Source organism: Gopherus evgoodei, chromosome 8, assembly GCF_007399415.2.
Source record: "Gopherus evgoodei ecotype Sinaloan lineage chromosome 8, rGopEvg1_v1.p, whole genome shotgun sequence".
Lineage (NCBI taxonomy): Eukaryota > Metazoa > Chordata > Testudines > Testudinidae > Gopherus > Gopherus evgoodei.
Genome location: NC_044329.1, coordinates 47,989,500 through 48,003,861, shown reverse-complemented (window position 1 = coordinate 48,003,861; position 14,362 = coordinate 47,989,500). Strand labels below are relative to the sequence as shown.

At 52.8% G+C, this 14,362-nt stretch overlaps 1 protein-coding gene across 3 annotated transcripts in view; it reads right to left on the bottom strand.

Annotated features, from left to right (window-relative positions):
- The window catches only part of MYOC (myocilin), a 33,664-nt gene that overhangs the window by 3,957 nt on the left and 15,345 nt on the right, over positions 1 to 14,362 (bottom strand). Inside the window, exons 2-3 of one of the 3 annotated variants that reach the window (XM_030571992.1) lie at positions 12,690 to 13,642; positions 967 to 1,095 (exon numbers count right to left, since the gene is read on the bottom strand). In XM_030571992.1, coding sequence (XP_030427852.1) covers positions 967 to 1,095; positions 12,690 to 13,281 — 721 coding nt within the window. In that variant the 5' untranslated portion in view covers positions 13,282 to 13,642. The remainder of the gene's footprint in view (positions 1 to 966; positions 1,096 to 12,689; positions 13,643 to 14,362) is intronic. The other 2 variants (XM_030571991.1, XM_030571994.1) reach the window with 2 other exon arrangements.

Sequence of the window (14,362 nt, the reverse complement as noted above, 5' to 3'; positions counted from 1 at the left end):
CCTTTTCAAGCTTTTCTCCACTGTCATGCAGGCTAGAACCTTATTTATTTAAAGTAAAGCTGAGCTGCTCATGCCTACAGGCGCTGGGACTTTGGGAAAACACCAAAGTGCGTGCAAAGTGACAAAAGCTGGCAGCACAGCAGGGATGCGCTAATCCAAGAAAAGTGATTCAAGTTCAGGTTGTTGCTTAACCAATAATAACAGAAGGAAACATAGCATGGCACCACTGACCTCATTTTAAGAGCAGCCTCCTCATTCTATTAACTCTTACAGCTAGGGGGAAATCCCCATAAGTTCTGTACCAAGTGTTGTGCTTTCTTACTTAGAGATGGGCCTGATCCCTGGGTACTGAGTGATCCTGAATTGCAGACTGGTGGACATGGAGACCCTGCTCTGAATTTTGTATTTGGAGTCCTCTCTGATGGAGTTGTTCAGGGACTGCTTAAGGACAGTGTCAGTGAGTGCCTGAGAGTCTCTTTTGGCCAACTGAGTCATTTCCAGGGGGCAAGTTCAGCCCTGCTCCCTTCTCTGCCATGGGGAAGACCTGGGGCTAGCCAGATTCCAGCCTGGGCTCATGCTCTGAAGGTGCGCACAGTGAGTCTGGCTGCTGGAGCAGGGGTTTGAACTCCATTCTTGGGTCTGGCACCAAGTGGCCATATCCTTGCCTGGACTGCTTGGGATTCAGCAAAGGACAGGACAGACAGGCTGGCCAGGGTAACGTGGGGAAGTGGGACGAAAGGAGGAGACAGAATAAGAAGCAATGATGAAATAGAACCAGATAAAGGAGCTGAGAAGCTGATATTCCCCAGCTAGGTTCTTCCCAGGTGCTGGCAGTGAGGGCGACAGTATTAGGAGAGAGGGTGGGGGAGGAGAAGAAGAAAAGTGACTGCAGCGATGGTGCTAGAAGGATGAGACCTAGCTGTGTGAACCCCCAAGGAAGGAAAGGCGTTAAGGTGATCTTTGTACCAGTGGCCATGGCCCCAGTGGCAGGGTGGCTGGGGGAGAGGCGCTCCTCGAAGTTGCTGGAAGCGGGCACCTCTGTCAGCTCAGATTTCAGCTCCTGATAGTCAAAACTCTCCAGATCCCACTTGGAAACTGCAGGGCGGGATGGGAATAGACACTGTGAGGGTAATGACAGGAACATGGTGAGGACGCGGCTTGGTGGAGTGTAGAAGGGTGTGTACACACTCCTGAGCATGGTTGGACCTGCCCTCTCAGCTGAGCACACACACAAGTGCAGTTGCACACATGATTACGCACAATCTCTTTCACACACACTCAGCAATCCACTAGCCCTGCCACTAGCATGGTAACGTACATGGGTCAGAGCATGTTTCTGCCTTGTGTCCTGAGAGCTGGGGAGCAACCTTTCTTTGAATCCACACACTGATCCTCCCTGCTCCTGCATAGCAACATCAGCACTGGGTGCTGATGTCAGAACCCCATAGTAGGCAGGGGAGGGTGGGGGGCAATCTATCCCCATAGAGGTCTCCTCATCCATCCCAACTCACACTTGGCTGGCCAAAATGGCCTCTCCCCATCATGCCAAGATCTGCCCTATCCTGGGATAATGAGCAATAATCATTTAGTCTTTTTTTTTTTTTATCCTAGCACCTAGGAGCCCCAGTCCCACCTCAAGGCTGCATGTGTGATAGGAACTCTATGGTAGCACCTAGGAGTGCCAGTCATTGACCAGCATCCCCCTGTGCTAGGTGCTGTACATTGGATATTACAGTAGGGCTCCTGTCCTTTGCAGTGAAAGTTCTGCTTGCAGCTGCCAGGACGGCATGTGTGCCACAGGCGTCTCTGGCTTTGTGAATGCTTGTTATGGTTTTACACTGCTGCTGAGGTCTAGATGCAGTGTCTGAAAATCCATACCAGCTACTGGCAGGAGTATCAGATAGCTCCCCTATTTCTGCTTGCTGGTAGAGAATGAACATGCAGTGGCTTCAAAAGGGACCAACCCTGGAGCCTTTGCTTGTGTGGAAAACAAGTATTCAACTCTCTTCAGATCCCTGCTTAATGTCAGTGGATACTGGGGCACGGCAGTGGGCAGGAAAGGTCTGTCTTTCCTTTGGAAAGTCACTGTCAGGACAAGTTCAAGGCTTCTTAGCAATATAAATCTTACTCACTGCACATCACCAGCACTGTCCTCATTCCTCTTTCATTCTGTCCACTGAGCTTGTCTGTTCCATGTGTCAGACAAGGCAGTGCATTGGAGCTAACTGGTGTCTTGCTGGCTGAATTGGTGCCAGGGGACTCAAGGCAGACTCAGTGAGGAGGGGCAGTAGGGAAAGGAGCAAGGCTGTACAGCTGTAGTAGCTGTAGCAAAATCTAGTGCTTTGGGGTTCCTCTTACAGGATCCCAGAGGAACGTGATTCTAATTGTAAGCATGTTGCAGTGACTCGTGTTCCCCTCTGGATGAATGTTGTTATAGAAAATAAATTATCTTTAATACAGGTAACACTGGGAGACTAACAACTTCGATAATGTCCCAGCATTACGTGGAGAATTCCAACCGACAGGTCAGGTCCAGCTATTTATTACACATCATAAACTGTTGTAACTTAGTCATGCTGGAAATCCAAAGGGCGGAGAAAGCAATGACAAACTCCCACAGGCTACTTGGTCTTTTGAACCAATCACTTCAGCTCCCAGTGCCGGGGGTGGGGCCTGCTCAGCATACGATGAGATTTCAAATAGAGATCTGACCAGTTCCAGGGGTGGATTTTAAAACTCTGGAGCAAAGTTAGGCCAGCGCTGAGGGCTTTTAGCATCGGATGTCTGCCCAGTGGTGCGACGAAAGGAGTTATGCAGTATAAATGTAAGACACCGTAGTTATGAGCTTGACGGTCATAACTTCTCACAATTCCCTGTTTAATTCTAATGCTTGGCAAAGTGTTCTGACCAGGATCCTAGTGAGGGCCAGTTATGGTCACTCAATGAGGGTGAACTGCAAAAAATGGGGCAGTCAAACCCCAAAAAGCTGGTGGATATTCCAATACTTAAATTTACCAAGCCAGCATAAAACGGCTTCTTTATTACCGTACTGGTTACTAAGAAGTACAAACACCACAGTTCCCTTAAAGTGATCTAGCTTCCATCCAGCTACCCACGTCAAATATGATGAAATTTTCTGTAAATCTTATTTCATCATACAAAAGAAAAGATTCTACTAATCCCAAAGGATTGGACACATTACCTCCTAGGTTACTGAATAGTCCAGATCTTACCCAAATGCACTCTACAGCCAATTCTTATTAACTAACCTAAAATTTTTTAAAAAACAAAAGATAGAGAGAATGGTTAAAAAATCATTATACATTGAGGTTTAGATTGATAGCAGAGATGGTGAACTTTAATTGCAAAGAGTTCCTTTAGAAATCAGTTCACAGGTTATAGTCCAATGTCCAAACATCATATTCAGGGTGTACCAGCATAATTAGTGTCAAGTATCAGAGGGGTAGCCGTGTTAGTCTGGATCTGTAAAAGCAGCAAAGAGTTCTGTGGCACCTTATAGACTAACAGACGTTTTGGAGCATGAGCTTTCATCTGTTAGTCTATAAGGTGCCACAGGATTCTTTGCTGCTTTTACAGCATAATTGGGATCTCAGTCTTGTGACTCAAACTTCCCCAGATGAAGCTTAAGCAGATCTGAGACAACAGAATCAGGACTCAAGGCATTTTTATATAATTTCATGTCCTCTTTGACAAGTTGGGAGTTCCTCCAGGAACAAAAGGTAATTAGGATGACTTTAAAGGCGGTCCATCACCAGTACTTAACTATAGAATTAACATAAGGCAATTTGCTTGTTCCTCCACCATTCACAGTACATTTCAAAGAAAGGAATACTGAGATCCTGTGTTTACAATTCATTTAAATGCTAGGATGTTCTTTTGATCACTGAACTATCAAAATACAGTGTAGACAGCGACTGTTGATTATGTTGTGGACCCTACGCATATATATATGTAAATATACAAAAACACAAACATTATCTCCCCACATGTCCTTTGAGGGTTATTTAATATGCAGGATGTTTAACCCTTTCTGGCCATACGTCACAGTTGTACTTTCAGCTTCCCCTGAAGGGAAAACCTTACAACTAACTCATTTTTGCATAGTGCACTCTCCTGCTTTATGCCTGGCACTACTTTAGGGCCGGAAAACCTCCTTAGGGGCTCGTTAGCAGTAGCTGACTCCAGCCACAAGTATTTCAAAATTGGCCCTCGGACAAGCTGACCAGCAGCTGCCTTTCCAGAAAATGAACCCAGCCTTGCAGCAGGGAGGGGAAATACACTTGCCCTGTAGTTTTAAAACTGATCATTCCACCGGCTCTCTACAAAGTGCAGCCAAAGAGCTTGGGTTTCTCATTCTTCTGACCATGTGAGCCCCAAGTAGGCAGGGCACAAAAGCGTGCCTAACTTTAAGCATGTGAGTAATCCATTGAGATCAATGAGTCTACCTGTGTGTTCGAAATTAGGCCTGTACTTAAGTGATTTGTGGCCATGGAGAATAATTTTACAGAGGGGTATTAGAGAAGGGGCTATATATCACCAAAGTGGGCGTGTGTGTGCCTGTGAACATGGATCTCAGTTTTACAGCTGGACCCTCCCTATAAATGAGTCAAACTCAATTCTGCAGGTCCTGAAAAGACCCACAGAACAGAAATCTGCTTTCAGGGGCTGGTTCAGGTTTGCCAGTACTTTTGGCCAGCACAATATTGGCATTTCCCTCTTGACCACAGTGCCTCTTACAGTGTTGGAAGAGAACTGCAGGCTAATTGGACTCATCCAAAGGTTTAGTCTGACAAGTGGTGGTGGTGTTATAGGCCAGGGGGCCATCTTTGCTGGTTACTTCTCGGGCCACAGATCAGCCCATTCAGCCCTGAGCTATGATAGCACAGGAGAAAATGGATATCTCACCAGCACCAGTGTGAAAAGCTGAACAGAGCTCACTTTGCAGGAGGGTTCCATCTCAGTGCTAAGTGATAATCCTTCCCCGCCCACCGAAGGTGTAGGAGGCCTTCTCCACCTCACCCCACCCCCGCAGGGTTTAGCTGGGCTTTGTGGCCACTGCATGGATGCTGATTCTCAGTATCCTGTGACCATCAGCACAAGAAACCAACACCATTGCTCTCCATTGTGGGTGGAGCCCATCTTTCCAGCTCTCCATCCCTCTCTAGTGGCTGGACTACATAGGGGTTTAGGAATCAGCTACTAGCTTTGAGCTAATAGAGCTGGGGCTTTAGCTCAGGTAGTCAAGGGTTGCGGTTTGCAGTTCCTAAGGCCCCCTGGGTTCAATCTCCAATCTCAATTATCTGCCCCCACCCTGAGAGTTGGGGAGGCATGCAGGCACAGCCCCAGAACAACAGTAGAGGATGCAAGATGCCTAACTGCTAGCCCAGCAAGGCCAATATATGTTTGGTTTTCAGATGGTGCAGGAACAGTTAAGAGGAGGATAAAGTGGAAATAAAGGTTATTTTGCTGCTGTCAGCAGGTCCTTAAGGGAAATTTAGATCAGTTACAGCCTAGCTGTCTGAGTCAGCCCAGGCCAAGGGAATTCTAGGGCTTATAGTTCTCACAGGAAGTATGGGATGCTAGGCAACAGCAAGGCCTGCTGGGAAATGGGATGAGGCTATAAAAGAACTTTCTTCTGCTCAGGCAGTGGGAGTTTGAGAGTGGGGATAGTTGCTGGATGTAGTGGGTGTTTTGGGCAAGAAGTGCCCTGACAGGGGTCAGCAGGGGCTGTGTGGCCAGTCCGGGAAGGGGGTGTGTTGGAAAATGAGTGGAAAGGGCTGGAAAAAGAAGGCCTAGAGCAGCGGTTCTCAAACTGTGGGTTGTGACCCTGTTTTAATGGAGTCACCAGGGCTGGTGTTAGACTTGCTGGGACTTGGGCCTGGGCCTGAAGCAAAAGTCTGAGCCCCACAGCCCAGGGTGGAAGTTGAAGCCAAACTGTTTCAGCCCTGGGCAGTGGGGTTCAGGCTTCTGCTTCAGCCCTGGGTGGTGGGGCTCAGTTTCTAGCCTCCTTGTCCAGGGCTACAGCCCTCAGGCTTTGCCCCCTCCCCTGCAGGGTACTGGGGGTTGGGCTTTGGCCCTGCTGCTGAGGGTAGCAGGGCTCAGGCTTCAATCTCCCTTCCTGGGGTCATGGAGTAATTTTTGTTGTCAGAAGGGGGTCATGATGCAATGAAGTTTGAGAAACCCTAGTCTAGAGGATGGGGGCTGTAAAGAGGGAGGGATGAAAGCAAGAGAAGGAAAGAGCCTGAGCTAGAGAAGTGGTGTGAGTTTGAGGCCTAGTGTGTGCAGCTGATCTAGGGGCTTCCAGAGAGAGGGAGAGGAAGCCCCTCATTTGCTCTCCTGTATTGAGGTGGGAAGCCAGGGCAGACCCTGGGGGAGGACAAAGGCCTAAGACTTTTTTCAAGAAAACTGCTCAGGGAGTGCAAAGAGCTGCTGGGTGCGCTGTGGAAAGGGAGATGGAGACTGTCCTCTGAGGCCACGCCAGAGAGGCGAGCCAGACTCCTGCACACCTACTAATGTTATGAACTAAAGTCACCCTGGTGTGCAGGTTTCACCCCTCTGAGCCCATGGGAGCTGTCACTCTGGAGAAGAGCGCCTCCTGTGGGCAGGCAGGCGGTATTGCACTAGGCGCTCAGTGTGAAAGCAAGGCAAGGCGAGCAGCCTCCTGTTGTGCATGGTGCCAGGAGCACTAGAAACAGTTCAGGGTGTGTGGTTTGATAAAAGAGCAGGGGTGTTGCAGACACCTGTCTGCAGTAGGGGTGCAGGAGTGGGGCCTTCTTCTGTGGCAGTGGGGAGGGCTTTGTCATACTTTGCCTCCTGGTGTGTGTGGAGTTCTCTGCCTTCACGGACCATGCCAGCTCAGGGGCTCCCTAAATCCACTTGAGAGACACCTGCTGGGCTGACTTATTGGGATGGTATATGTGCAAACAGCAGTGATAGCTGGCTGGAAAGGTATGGGCATTGAACCTCAGCCAGGTCTGAGGGAGAGGAAGAAAGGTGTCCTGTCCTGGGGTGTGTCTAAGCCATGAGAGGAAACAGGTTGCAGACTGCTTGGAGTAAAGGAGTTTCCCAGGGATTCGCTGCCTCCTTCCCCTGCCTCACTCCCAATACAGTCAAGTCACTGACTGGAATGACTCCAAGGGGCAGAAGGGCTGTGAGGGGCTGCCAGGGCCAGTGCAACCTATTAAGCGACCTAGGCGGTCGCCTAGGGCACTAGGATTTGGGGGGCAGCATTTTCTTTGGCAGCAACCACGGCGGCCAGATCTTCAGCTGCCCTGGTCACTGCCGGCATTTAGGCGGAGGGAGCTGGGGCAGGGGGTCCTGGGGAGGACCACCTGCAGCAAGTAAGGGGGGGGAGCGGCACGCAGGGGAATCCCCGCCCCAGCTCACTGAGCACGCCATGCCTGCTTCACTTCTCCCACCTCCCAGGCTTGTGGCACCTAAGCTGATTGGTGCCGCAAGCCTGGGAGGTGGAAGAAGTGAAGCAGCCACGGCGTGCTTGGGGAGGAGGCGGAGCAGGGGTGAGCTGCTTCACTTCTCTCGCATCCCAGGCTTGTGGCGCCAATAAGCCTAGGCGCCGCAAGCCTGGGAGGTGGGAGAAGTGAAGCGGGGTTGGCGTGCTCGGGGTGGAGGTGGAGCAGGGGTGAGCTGGGGTGCAGGGGGGAGGGTGCCTCATGGTAGGGGGGGAGCTGCCATGGGTAGGGGGGGTGCCTCAGGGTAGGGGCTCGGGGATGGGGGAGGGTGCAAGGTGGAAGTTTCGCCTAGAGTGCGAAACATCCTTGCACTGGCCCTGGGGGCTGCTGTCAGGTCACATGGCTGAGTACAGTGCTAGGGGGTGCCCAGGCTGGTGCAGCTGACCCGCAGGATGTGATCACTCTGGAGTGTGGTTGCACTTCCTTGTGCTATGCAGAGAGGTTAATGGAGCCTGATGGACCCACAGGTCCCACAGCCACCCAGCCCTGTGGCCAGTCTTCTTCCCAGAATGAATTAACTCCACTGGCCAGAACAGAGATAAGAAACCCTCAGCACTTTGCTCTGTTCTGATCAGGGGCAGGGGCAGATTTTAAGTGTCCCTCTCCCCAAAGCTTTAGGGGTGGGGTTGGGATTCAAGGCTTCTGTTCAGGTCTGGTTATAAGGGAAACCCTTAGAACAGGGCCCCAGAGGTAGGTGTAGCAGGACAATGGGCCAGTCAAGTGTCAGAACACTTTAATCACTGGACAGGGCACCATGATCCTCTTTCTTGCTGGGTAGTTTCTACTTGGCAACCAGGAATCCATCGGGGCTGCTCTTGATTATCCCCTCCTGGCTTGGCCAAGTTCTAAGCTAGAAATGGACGTTATGGTATAACTTCATCTTAAGGTGCCTATGGCTTGTGTGTGGGTGTTTGACATCTCAGGAGCCATGAGATGAAGCAGCAATTCTGTATTTGCCCAGATGAACTGAAGATGAGACACTTTACAATGGTTCCTGTGACGGCAGAGTGTGGATTGGTGACTTGGGTGGCACTTCTGTGGACACCGCTGGATGAGGGGAAATAGAGGGAGCTGGACCGTGAGCTGGTGTAAATCAACCAAGCTCCTTGGATTTATCCCAGCTGAGGGGCTAGCCCCCTGCATTTTCCTAGCCACAAAACAATGTGTGCTTTTCTCAGCCTTGAGGACTCTCCTGTTCAGATTAAGGAAACAAACAAGATCTCCAGGGGAGAGGGAGAGCACACAGAAGTCTATTCAGTAACGCTCTGCTGAACAGAAACACAAAATGACAGCTGCCCCTCAAGGACAGCTATATTCCCGGTGCCCTACTGATTTGTGTTAAGGTTCTAGTCATATCTTCAGAACTGGCCACTGAGTTTGTGTTGGCCTTTGTCTGTGTGGGAGTCCTGTGCGCCCCTTGTCAGGAAGGGCAGCCTGCGGCAGCTCTTCATCTATGGTTGACCCGCTAGAGTGCCTAGTGGTCTGGGCATGATGTCATGGGGTGGAAAGTGTGGCTGAGCAGGACTAGGCTCACTGGATGGAGCTCGAACGGTGCTGAGCATCTCAGATACCTGCAGTGGGACAGGTGCAGCAGGATCTGAGTCCTCAGAGGGACAGGACTTGCTCTCGGGGTGATTCAGCCCTTTTGTGCAGAGGCTGCAAAGCAGCCTAAGGGCCTCCTTGGGAATATCCCTGCATAGGGGAGGGCATAGCTGCTGTGGCCGGCTATGTGCATCCCTCTCACAGGGTCCACTGGTGTGGGAGGCATGTTAGGGGCTGGGGGGTGTGGGGGGAATGGCATGGCTGAGGCTTTCCCATAGGCACTGACTCTGTGGGTGCTCCAGGCTCAAGCACCCACTTAAAAAAAATAGGGGGTGCTCAGCACTTGCAGGGCTCAATTAATTTTCTGTGCGCCCCAATGCCTGGACTGTGGACCTTCCTCCTGTTCCACCTGTACTCTGTCCCAAGCCCTTGTCCTCACTCAGCCTCTTTCCACCCTGAGGCTCCACCCACACTGAGCCTCTCTGCCCTGAGGCCCCACCCCTGCTTAGCCTCTTTGCCCAAGGTCCCTCCACCCCGAGGTCCTGCCCCGCTTAGCTTCTTCCTCCCCAAGGCCTAGGGTGACCAGGTGTCCGGATTTCAACCAGAACACCCGGTCGAAAAGGGTCTGTGGCAGCTCCGGTCAGCACTGCCGACTGAACCATTAAAATTCTGGTCAGCAGTGCTGCAGTGCTAAGGCAGGCTAGGTCCCTACCTGTGCTGGGACACCGTGCTGCACCCCGGAAGCGGCCAGTAGGTTCGGCTCCTAGGTGAGGGAGCCACGGGGCTCCGCGTGCTGTCCCTGCCCTGAGCACCGGCTCCTCAATCCCACTGGCCGGAAACCAGAGCCTCCTCCCACATCCTGAACCCCTCATCCCCAGCTCCACCCTAGAGCCCTCACTCCCTCCTGCACCCCAACCCCTGCCTCAACCTGAGCTCTCTCCTTCACTCCGAATCCCTCATCCCAAGCCTGGAGCCCCCTCCTGCACCCCAAACCCCTCATCCCCCATCCCATACCAGAGCCAGCACCCTCAGCTGGAGCCCTCACCCCCTCCCACACCCCAATTCCCTGTCCCAGCCCGGAGCCCCCTCTCACACCCTGAACCCCTCATTTCTGTCCCCACCCCAGAGCCTGCACCGCCATTTAGACCCCTCACCTTCTCCTGCACCCCTGCCCCAGCCCAGTGAAAGTGAGTGACGATGAGGGAGAGTAAGCCACTGAGGGAGGAGAAATGTAGTGAGCAGGAGTGGGGCCTCTGGGAAGGGGTGGGGCCTCGGCTCAAGGGCAGGGCTAGTGTGTTCAGTTTTGTGCCAATAGAAAGTTGGAAACCCTCCTGAGGCCCTGCCCACCACTTTCAGGGGCAGGGAGGGGGTGGAGAGGCACACCCACCAGCAAAAACACAAGTCAGCACCTGTGGGCTTTCCTATGCCCCAGTTATCATCAGGAGACACAACCTGCAGGAGAGTTGCTACAGCTGGGATGCTAGTTAGGGCCCCCGAAGGGCTGCTCCGACCTGCACTGCAGGTCCAGCACTTCCCCTTTGGGGGTGTCTGGGAACTGGGAAGTCACTGGTCCCATCCCAAGACTCTATGGGCGGCAGGTGAAGCTCCCCCTGAGGGAGGCTAGCTCCCTGTCCCTCCTCATCCACTTGCAGCCCCACCCACACTCGGCCCTCCCCACTCATCATGTGCATTCCTCTTCCCTCCCTCCTCCACGCTCGGATCCCCCACCACTGCTCGCCACATGCATCCCTTCCTCCTCTCCTCCCTGCACCTCCCCACTCGAGCAGCAGCCAAGCAGGGCAGTGGGGAGAGGACGCAGCAAGCAGCAGCGGCCAGGCCGAGTGGGGAGAGGGTCAGTGGGAGAGAAGAGGAGGAACTGGGATGACTAGATAGCAAGTGTGAAAAATTGGGACAGAGGGTGGGGGGTAAATAGGTGCTATATAAGAAAAAGCCCCAAATATTGGGACATCTGGTCACCCTAGGAGGAACCAGCGAGCAGTGGCGGGGACCTCCAGAGTGGAGGGTGAAGTGCTGGAGAGGAGCAGCCAGGCAGCGGCAGGTGAAGAACACTGAGCTTTATATACGCCATGCAGGTTTCTGGGCGGCTGAGGAGGTAATATCTGCTACTTAGTGTCTGGGTTCACCCATAATCTCCCTGGGGAGTCCAAGGGACCCCGGTAGCTGAGTAGCAGATACCGCCTCCTCAGCTGCCTGGGGAAACTGCAAAATAAGCAAAAACTTCAGCGGAAACCCTTCCCAGCAGGTAGGGAAAGAAGCTGGGCCACCACGGCCCAGGTGTCTGGCAGCAGGGAGGCGGTGGCTGTGCCAGGGGAGGCTCAGCATGTTCACAGGGAGGAATCAGGGTCTCATTGAGGTTGCAAGGTCCTCTGCCCAGCAGCAGGGTTTCTAGGTTCTTCCCCGGCGGGAAGCTCTGTTTAATGCCCAAGATGCTTGCACTTGCAGTGTCTGTCCTATTGCTCCCATCTCGGGTAAGAGCTGTAGCCTACTGGCTCCCAACTCCATTAATCCCACGTGTCCCAGGCTGCATAGCACAGAAAAGGGTCCTCTCCTGCCAGTGGGCTGGTGGAGAAGGGGAAAGGAATTGGAAGGGCAACAGTGAACTAAGCACGTTGGGGAGAAAGAGATGGGGGAGAAAGCAACAGTACAGCTTAGGCTATAGTCCCTGGGGCAGGGACAGATAGAGGGACACCTGCACAAAGGCACAGCAGAGGGAATGCCAAATAAAGGCACTTCTGGGCATCTATCTGTTGGAGCAGCTTGTCGGTGGGCTTGGCTGCAGCCAAGGGACTGTGTGTGTGTATTGTAACTCTTTCCCTTCTCTGCTGCGGGAGCTGGGCTCTGGCCACTAAGTTCAGATCTGGGTCTGAACTCCCTCGAACTATGGGAGCGCCTGGGCTTGGGCCTATCTCTAGCTAGAGCCTCAGCTCTCTTGGGGAGGTGGCTCCCTGGAGTCTCTTGCTGTTGATTGTTCCTACTGAAGTAGCTGGAAGCTCCAAAGGGGATCACAACCCCATTGGGTTAGTTACACGCAGCGAGACGGCCCCTGCCCCAGAAAGTCTACCATCCCAGTGGACGAGAAAAAGAATGGGAGACAGATTAAGTGATGTGCCAGAGTCTGTGGCAGAGCTGGTATTTGATGTCAGGTCTCCTGGCTCCCAGTCCAGTGCATTAACGGCCATCCTTTCCCTTCCAGACAATCAGAGTTGGCTCCAGGGCTTTTGCTGCCCAGCAGCCAAAAAAAACCAAAAAAACGCAATCGTGATCTGTGGCAATTCAGCGGGAGGTCCTTTGCTCTGAGCAGGAGTGAGGGATCCTCCGCCGAATTGCCATCGAATACCTGAAAGTGCCACCCCGCTCCAGAGTTGCCGCCCCAAGAACCTGCTTGATAAGCTGGTGCCTGGAGCCGGCCCTGCAGACAATGGTCTAAGGACAGAAATTGAGGCAAGGGAAACTTATTTCCCACGCCCCAACTGTACGCTCCAAGGGACAGCCACACATGTCCAGGTGCAGACTCTGCATGGGCATCCTCTGCTGCAAAGGAGACAGCGAGGCCGTGTGGCCTAGTGGGGCTCAAAGGGCTGAACCAGGTGTAAGGAAAACTCAGTGAGAGACTAGCTAAGTTCTCATGAACCTTACCTTCTTGGGAGCCTTGCTGGGAGTCCTGGGAGGGTGCCTCGCTGACCTGGTGACGCTGGCTGGCCCTCAGCCGAGCTATCTCCTGAGTGCTGCTCTCCAACCTCCTTCCCAGCTCAGCTTTATCCTGCTCCAGTCGCCTCTTCTCCTCTTCCAGAAAGGACTTCTCCTGCCCAAGGGTGCTGTAGGCAGCCTCCAGTCTGCTGATTTGAGACTCCTGCTGGGCTCTTTCCATCTTCAGCCTATCCAGCTCTCTCTGGAGCTCCGCAGTGGAAGCGGGGGAGCCCCCTGCACCCAGCGCCACAGGCAGCTGGGTCACCAAGTTCTCCAGGAGGCTCAGCCTGGCCTTGGCTGACTCCAGCTCCGAGCGCTGCACTTTGCTCTCCCTCTGGAGCTCCCGGATGGCTGATGTTGCCTGGCCCAGTTCTGGACAGCTGGCTTCATTCGGGCTGGGGACGGCAAATGAGTAGATGCATCTACCGTTCCTGTCATTGGCTCTCCTGAGATGGACCGTACTCCCCAGAGCCACCCGGGCCAGGCCCACTGACAGCAACAGCCAAACCACGAGCGTCTTTGTTATGGATGCTGCCCCCATCAGCACTGCACACGGTACCCGTCAGTGCCTGGGAGAGGAGAGCTGCTTCCTGAGCTGCTGGCTAATGAGTGAGGGACGCCCGCCAGCTCACTGGAGCTTCATTTATACAGCTGGGACTCGGGGCAGGCGGAGGGAGAGGGTTGCTGTGCCAGAGCCATGGAATAACAGGAACCTTCGAGAGCTGGCTTTAGAATTTCTTAAAGGAACAGCATCTCCGATCCCCACCTTCCCTCCTGCTCGCAGCCGGACTTTTAGCAAAGAGTGCGGTCGTGTTCAGACATGAGCCAAAGGTTCCACGTTGGGCTGGGGTCTTTGGGTGTAAATCAGGAGTTGATCTGCTGAACGCAATGGAGTGATGCTGCTGTAAAATCGGCATGAGTGAGAGGGGAACAGAGCACTAGGGTTTTCTTTCCAATGATAACCTGTCACGCTTGCCAGCCCAGAGAATCAGTGTATTTAGCGATGTGGGGGAGGGATTCACACTAGATTGCTGTCTGTAAGAGAGGATGGGCTGACGGGCTGGCAGGCAGAGAGTTGGGTCATGCAGGCAGTTGCAGTCTGAGTTTGGTTAAATCTCCGAGCTCTACACGTGTAAGGCCAGAGTTTAAAAAAATCTGTGTAAGGGGAGGTAGCTAGCTAGTCACCTCAGTACATGCCCATACAATGTTCCCCATACGCTGAAATCCATGCTGCTGTGGCTTCACTACTATTGGTATCCATTCTAGCTACATCAAAACTAGCTCAGGTATGGGTCTCTGTGCTGCAGTCGCACACCCTGATTGCGGTGAAGACCTACCCCAAGAGACAGAGGCTGGGAGAAATGTAGCTTCTTTTACCCTTTTGCACTTCTACAAGTGTCAAATCTGCCCACCCCTGGTTCTGCTAGAGCATTCATTGGAGGACTCGGGTGGGTTAGGATGTTTCCGAACCCTTTGCTGAAGGGATGGACTTGCTCGATCTTGACCAGCACCAGCCTTTCTCCAGTCCGGGGCAGGTGTGCGAAGCTCAGCATGTTTTTTAACAAGACAATTTGTTTTTTTAACTGCTCAGAATAAAAATCTGTTCCATCTTCCCCCAAGCA